This window comes from Mustela putorius, unplaced genomic scaffold (assembly GCF_011764305.1).
Source record: "Mustela putorius furo isolate JIRA1106 unplaced genomic scaffold, ASM1176430v1.1 tig00000145_pilon_pilon_pilon, whole genome shotgun sequence".
Taxonomy (NCBI): domain Eukaryota; kingdom Metazoa; phylum Chordata; class Mammalia; order Carnivora; family Mustelidae; genus Mustela; species Mustela putorius.
This window is the reverse complement of record NW_025421294.1, coordinates 1225782-1233230: the sequence shown is the minus strand read 5'-3', so window position 1 is coordinate 1233230 and position 7449 is coordinate 1225782. Positions and strand designations below refer to the sequence as shown.

At 43.4% G+C, this 7449-nt stretch overlaps 1 protein-coding gene and 1 pseudogene across 1 annotated transcript; one reads left to right on the top strand and one right to left on the bottom strand.

The window, feature by feature from the left end:
- Positions 1-424: 424 nt before the first annotated feature.
- On the bottom strand, positions 425-2245 carry LOC101672563 (annotated as a pseudogene).
- A 2437-nt stretch (positions 2246-4682) lies between these two features.
- On the top strand, positions 4683-7170 carry CARTPT (CART prepropeptide). Its single transcript, XM_004764485.3, has 3 exons — positions 4683-5270; positions 5685-5768; positions 6634-7170. Exons 1-3 carry the CDS (start codon positions 5112-5114, stop codon positions 6739-6741), a joined length of 351 nt encoding a protein of 116 aa, XP_004764542.1. The 5' UTR covers positions 4683-5111; the 3' UTR covers positions 6742-7170.
- The last annotated feature ends 279 nt before the right edge of the window (positions 7171-7449 follow it).

The following is a 7449-nucleotide window of genomic DNA, read 5'->3' as shown; positions in this document are numbered from 1 at the left end:
ATAATGCTGCAACAGACACGGGTACATACATTTTTTGGGAAAGATTTTATTTATTTATTTGACACACAAAGAGAGATCACAAGTAGGCAGAGAGGCAGGCAGAGACAGCGAAGGGGAAGCAGGCTCCCCACTGAGCAGAGAGCCCGATGTGGGGCTTGATCCCAGGACCCTGAGATCATGACCTGAGCCAAAGGCAGATGCTCAACCAACTGAGCCACCCAGGCGCCTGTACATACATCTTTTTGATTAGTGTTCTTGTATTCTTTGTGTAAATACCCAGTAGTGAAATTACTAGATCATGTGGTAATTCTATTTTTCTTTCCTTCTTTCTTTCTTTCTTTCTTTTTTTTTTTTTTTGAGGCAGATAAAGGTTTGTTTTATTGAATAACTGATCTGTGCAATTGCTGAGGCCACTTTGTATAGCCTAGTTATCCAGAAGCTTCTTGTGTGCCTTTTCTGCCTCAGCTCATGGATGTGTTTGATGAAAATACACTTGTTTTTGAACAGGTTACCCTTCACTTTCAGTTATAGGCTGTGATACAGTTGGCCGTCAGTCTTCTTAGATTCAAGCTGTTACCTGAGCAGGCGCACAGAATTCTCATCCTCCTTATCCAGGTCACCTTCTCAGACATTTGAGCCTTGGTAGTACCTTTTCTCTTACTGATGCCCATATGCCTGTCTTCCGCCAGACCAAAATGTTTCTCCAGCCCTTGAGTCTGGGAATGGATAGTTACAGGCTTCTGGATGATCAGCCCATCCTTGATCAGTTTCCAGATCTACTGATGGGAATTGACATTGGTAATTTCATTGAGGTCCAATCAGGCCTTTTTTTTTTTTTTGCCACAGTGGAGGACACTGGAGGCAAGCCTCTTAAACTTGAGCATGCTTATGGCTGTAGCCACATCAGTAAAAGGAAAGTATTTTTAACTTTTTGAGGAGCCTCCATACTGTTTCGCATAGTGGCTGTACCAGTTTGCACTCATAACAACTGTGCAAGAGTGTTTCTTTTTCTCCACATCCTTGCTCACACTTGTTTTTTCCTGTATTTTTTATTTTAGCTATTCTGATAGGTATGAGGTGATATCTCATTGTGGTTTTGATTTATACTTCCCTAATGATGAGTGATGATAAACATCTTTTCATGTATATGTTGGCTATCTATACTTCTTCTTTGGAGAAATATCGGTTCATGTCTTCTCATTTTTAAGTTGGGTTTTTTGTTTTTTGGGTGTTGAGTTGTATCATTTCTTTTTATATTTTGGATCCTAATCCATTATCAGATATGTAATTTGCAAATATCTTCTCACATTCCATTGGTTGTCTTTTAGTTTTGTTGATTGTTTCCTTTCCTATGTAGAAGCTTTTAATTTTGATGCAGTCCCAGTTGTTCATTTTTGCTTTTGTTCTCCTGGACCAAACGGAGAAAGTTTTGCTGTTAGACAATACTTGGTTGGCAGAAGGATGGAAAGGGGTTTAATGGATAACAAAGTAAGTTGATATTTGAGCAATAAGACAATCCAAAAGACCAAGTGTTATTTTAGGCCATACAGGAAAAGAAATGACTCAAAATTTGAAGAAGGAGGGAGAGAAAAGTACTAGTAGCCTACTTCATCTTAGGAGGAGTGGTTAAGAGAGTTTGTCTGCAGTATATCTCCGTGGATACAAGCTGGTCACTGATTCTATTTTGTGAGATGATCTGCTTCCTTTTTCTATATCTGAGATGAGAAATAGTAACTAGATCCAATTACAAACTTTTCTTGCTTGGGGGCATCAAAGGTTTTTTTTTTTTTTTTTCCCCCTGACGGAGTCATTATAAATTAGCAAAAATACAGAAATTCTCCTAACAGTGCATGATGTATGAACTGTAGGACATCTCATACTTTTGTGCTCTGCCTTGTTTTAACTTATATAAATTGTCTCGGGAAGAAAACTGCCTACATCTTACCATATCACATGCTTCCTAAAGACAGTTTATTAAATAATTCTGTTCAGAGATGAAAAAAGCATGGTGATATCTAAATGACCAAGATACCTCTGGCTTGCTTCACAGGATTGGGGTCGTTTTCCAAACCCATCAACTAAATGTAGTATCCTCCTTACATGAAGATGAGCACCAACCTAACATCAGTAGAATTAGAATTTTTGAGTATTTTTCTTTTTCTTTTTCTTTTTTTAAGATTTTATTTATTTATTTGACGGAGAGAGATCACAAGTAGACAGAGAAGCAGGCAGAGAGAGAAAGAGAGAGGGAAGCAGGCTCCCTGCTGAGCAGAGAGGCCCTGATGTGGGGCTTGATCCCAGGACCCTGAGATCATGACCTGAGCCGAAGGCAGCGGCTTAACCCACTGAGCCACCCAGGCACCCCTTGAGTATTTTTCAATAGAAGTAGCACAAAAGAAAGGTTATTGCTTGTGTCTGGATAGAACACAATATGAGAGAAATTATTGCATTGGGAATAATTCCATCTCTGCAGAAGAATGGATAAAAACCTCATTAGGGCTATATTCCTTCCAAAGTTTAGAATGTTTTTATTGCTGGAGATCATTTTTACAATGAGTGCCAATATGTCTCAGTAAGGTTTAAACAGTAAAATGTGCAGCCACTAAAGTTTTACTGTATGGAATCTAAAGGAATGTGTAAAAGGCAGACCTGAGGGAGGTATTGGATTAATTTTCAAGTTAGACTTTAAGGAAGAAATATTGTGATGCTGTTAATATGCATAATATTAACATATTCCTCATCAGGTAATTACTTCTTGAACTGCTTTCCAGTGTGCATTTGAGTAACAATTAAATACTTGACAAATGAAATAAGAAAACACATATTATATATTAACTATTCCAGTGACTTGTATCACCTGCCAAGGAGTAAATCTGTGGGATAATAAATTGGTAGATACTTTAGATTGGGTGGTCAAGGACATTTAAATTGACATTTAAATGATAAGGAGCAGTCAACTATTTAGAAATGTAGGTTCACCTTTCTAGGTGAGGTAAGGGCAACCTCAAAGTGGGAATGAGCTTGACCTGTTAGAGGACCAAGAAGGAGGCCCCTGAGATTAGAGTGGAGGGCCTGAGGCAGAATGGTAGGACATGAAAGTGGAAAGAGGTGCAGGTAATGTAGTACTTTGTAAGTCAGGTTGAGGAATTTAGATTCAGTACTTAGTAAGATGGGAAACCATCAGTGTATTTTAAGGGTTTAAAAACACTCTACCTAGGGCGCCTGGGTGGCTCAGTGGGTTAAGCCGCTGCCTTCGGCTCAGGTCATGATCTCAGGGTCCTGGGATCGAGTCCCGCATCGGGCTCTCTGCTCAGCAGGGAGCCTGCTTCCTCCTCTCTCTCTCTCTCTGTCTGCTTGTGATCTCTCTCTGTCAAATAAATAAATAAAATCTTTAAAAAAAAAAAAAAACCACTCTACCTAGTCACGACTTATGGATTAGAGGAAGGCAAGAGAAGATGTGATGGAACTGGAAGTAGGCAAGATGTAGGTTGGGGCAACTGTCCAGAACTGGGGTGGTAGTAATGGGGATGGAGAAAAGTGAATGGGGTTCGAAGGGGTTGAAACAAAGAAGGTATGGTGAAAGAAGCCAGGTGGGCAGGCAATTAAGACAAGCCTCTATGTCTAAGTAGGGAAACAACTTCTCCTACAGGAACTTTGGTTTGTATTCAAGCTGTTAAGGACCCTCACTTTTTAAAAAAAAAAAACTTGTCTTCCCAAGTCAGTGAGGACTTGGCTCGTCTGTGCCTTCTGATCTCTAGAGATTTTTCCATAATCAAGGACTTGGATTTTTCACTCCCTTTGCTATCTTTCTAGACAGGTTTCTTGGATATCAGGAGTGGGTGGTAGGTAACAGAGCATCCAGGGATAGCAAATTTGCTCTAAGGAACAGTTGAGATAATGCACGCAGCCACGTACCTGGGCAGTATCACAATTCACCAAGGAGAGGCAGGGAGGCTTAGTGCTTATTGTGCTCCGAGCTAGAAGTTTTACATATCAAATTTCCTTCCCCTCTTGTGAGAACTTGTGAGGTGCATTTTTAAAATACCAATTTTAGGGGGACCTGGGTGGCTCAGTGGTATAAGTCTCTGCCTTCGGCTCAGGTCATGATCTCAGGGTCCTGGGATTGAGTCCCTCATTGGGCTCTCTGCTCAGCAGAGAGTGTGCTTCCCCCACCCTCTCTCTGCCTGCCTCTCTGCCTACTTGCGATCTCTGTCAAATAAATAAATAAAATCTTTAAAAAATAAAATAAATAACAGTTTTACAAGAGAGAGAGAGAGAGAGAGAGAGAGAAAGAGAGAGAAGTAGAGAGATAGAGACACTCAAATAGGTTATTTATTTTGCCCAGAGGCACACAGCTTATAAGTGGTGGAGCCAGGACTGGAATCAGAATGCATCTCTCTGTGCTCCCTACACTACCCCTGAATTGGAGTTAGTCTGTTTTCCTTCTTTTCTCATTACCACATAGATTCCATGAAGAACACATTCTGGGGAAGGCCATGGTTTCTCTTTGTTATGTTTACTATGTTTGCCTCCCCTAGCCCACATGTGCCTAGTAAAATGCTCAGCAGACAAACCTGCCAGGAGACAACACCTCCTACTTGCTGCCACAGACGGGGCTGGGGTGAGAGGCAAGGCAAGGCTGGTGAGGTGGATTGCTTTGCTGCTGTTGCTTCTGGTGCTTCTGTTGCTGCTGTTGCTGCGGCTGCTGCTGCTGCTAGGGGATGGGGAGCGACTCTATTGCCTGTGCCTTGGCTCAAGGCATTTTCCATTTCCTTGCCCCCTCCTCCTCCTCCATCCCTCAGCTGTCGCCCCTCCGTTTCAGCTCAGGCCCCTAGGGGAGCGTCTCTTGCCGAGGGGCTGACAGCACTTGGGGAGCAGGGTACCTGTTTTCTGCACCCTAGCTCTGTGCGCAGAGCTTCGTTCGCGGACGCCTGGTGTCCAGTGGGCACTGATGTCAAGCGGTGGTGGAGCACTGCCTACAGACGGTTGACCTGGACCCTCCTCCACACCCACTTCCTTCATCGCCCCCTCCCTCTTGCCTGTACTTGGGCTCTGGCTCTCTATAAAAGGCGGGAGCGTGGGGTGCCACCGCAGCTCCGACTTTCAGCACCATGGAGAGCCCCCGTCTTCGTCCGCTGACCCTCTTGGGTGCCGCCCTGTTTTTGCTGCTACCTCTGCTCGGTGCCCGTGCCCAGGAAGAAGCTGAGCTCCAGCCCCGAGCCCTGGACATCTACTCTGCTGTGGAGGATGCCTCTCACGAGAAGGAGCTGGTGGGTAACTCCCGGACCCCCTTTGGCTGCTGCCCGATCGCTTCCTTTGTACTCGTCCGTCTTCTTTCCCTCCTTCCCCACCCCCATTGCCAGAATCGGGGTGCAGGGAGATGAACATAAAGCCCAGCTTCCATCCGAAACCATCTGGCGCGCACTGCTTCAGCCAGTTTGTAGAGTGAATCCCTTGTCCCGGGCCCTCAGAGCAACAGGAGCCTCAGTGACTAAGGGACTTGCAGTCAGTATGTGAGACAGTGCTTGCTACGTTAATACCCCTCAAACGTCCCTTTCTGTCCCTGAAATCCCGGGGCGTAGTGTTTTTGGTTCCAGGGCTCTTGTAGCTAGTGCTGGGAATGAGCCGCTGGTCTGGGCTCGCAGCCAAGGCAGCAACTTCGGCTCCGGGGCGGTGTGTTGCAGATCGAAGCGCTACAGGAAGTCCTGAAGAAGCTCAAGACTAAAAGTATTCCGATCTATGAGAAGAAGTATGGCCAAGTCCCCATGGTAAGACTTTGGGGTCATCCCCTCCTTATGTTTTAACAAGAGAAAATATATCACCTTGAGTGATACATTGATCTTCTTCCCTAGGACTTGGCTAAATCAGGTATTGGTTTTATAGAAATCTGTGGTCTCCCTTTTGTTTTCCACCGCCAAACCATACCCCTTGGTTTCTAAGGGCAAAGAGTAGAATGGCCATTTCAGAAGATCCAACAGCTGGTGCCAGGAACCAGCTCTTGGGTTTGTATGAAAAGGAGTGTTTCTTGAAGATGAGCTTTTTTAAATCTCATGAAAAATTCTCTGAATTGGAAAAGCCCTTAAATCTACTCAGTTCTTCTTCCCCCAATTTTCTTCTTGCTGTCTGAGGCACTGCCAGTTTTTCTGATCTATGTTTTAAGGTTAAAATTCTTGATTCCCCACTTGTCACTTTCCTTGGCGAATTACACTTGTGCATGCTACACACACACACACACACACACACACATTCTTCTTGGGATGAGAAGGCTGAAAACAGGGAGTAGAGGCTGTGAGAAAATACAGTTCTATTTGTTTATTTCTTAGAAAAATGTCTGATTGATTATTTTTCTTTTTGATAAACAGCTAAAGGGGCTAGAAAATGTAACTCCTCCCCCCAAATAAAAGGTAGAATGAAGTAGAAGGGGTTCAATAATTAATTTTTTTTTCTTTAATGTTGTCTCACTGAAATTTTAAGGCTCTCTGTGTTTCAGGTCTGACCATACTTAGAGCTCTGGTGATGGTGACAGGTTCCATCGATCTTTCCCAAGAGGCAGACATTGTGTTGATGGGGACATGTGCCTATTGGGAGCTGGGTTTGCTTATGTGGAAAGACCACACATTGTGTTGTTTTCAGTGCCACGCTGGGGAGCGGTGCGCCGTGCGAAAAGGAGCGAGGATTGGGAAGCTGTGCGACTGTCCCAGAGGAACCACCTGCAATTCTTTCCTTTTGAAGTGCTTGTGAGGTGTCCTCCCGCCTCCCTAAATCCCCACCACCCCAACTTCCCCTGCGAGGACCACACTCTCATCCCTGGAGTTTGCCTTTAGCAACAAAGTTTGCATTTCCCTCTGAGGGTTAAGGGGCTCTTTTCCTGCTGTTCCCAAATAAAAGAACACAATAGACATTACTGTGTGAAGGATAATGCCTTGTATGGTGTTGATACATGTGCAGAGTATTCTTTTCTTATTCATCTGACACACTCCTACATATCTTGTATCTTCTGGTAAAGAAGGGGAACTTCGCTTTGAAAATTGTATTTTTGTATGTGGTGTAGCAGGAAGAAAATTAGGTTTAGTTTATCTTGGTAGATGACATCACAACCTGGAAGATGACCCCAAATGACACAAATTGCAGCATGTACAAATTATAAATAATAAAATGTTTTTAATAATTGCTCATACTGTGTCATTTCTATGTCATAAGTAATTTGAGTAAGAATGATGGAATTAATCATGTTCTTGTTTTCAAAGAGAAGTATTTTAAAAATAGCAGTCTATTGGGAGAACAACACCTTGGCTCTAAGGAGTTTTCATCATTAATTGGGAGATTGCCGCACAAGTATTGGTGCACTGTTTTTCTTTGATTGCAGTGGGGTGTGTGTGTGTGTGTGTGTGTGTGTATGTGTGTGTTAGTTAACTGGAGATGGTTTGAGTTGAGCTGATGGGATAGTGC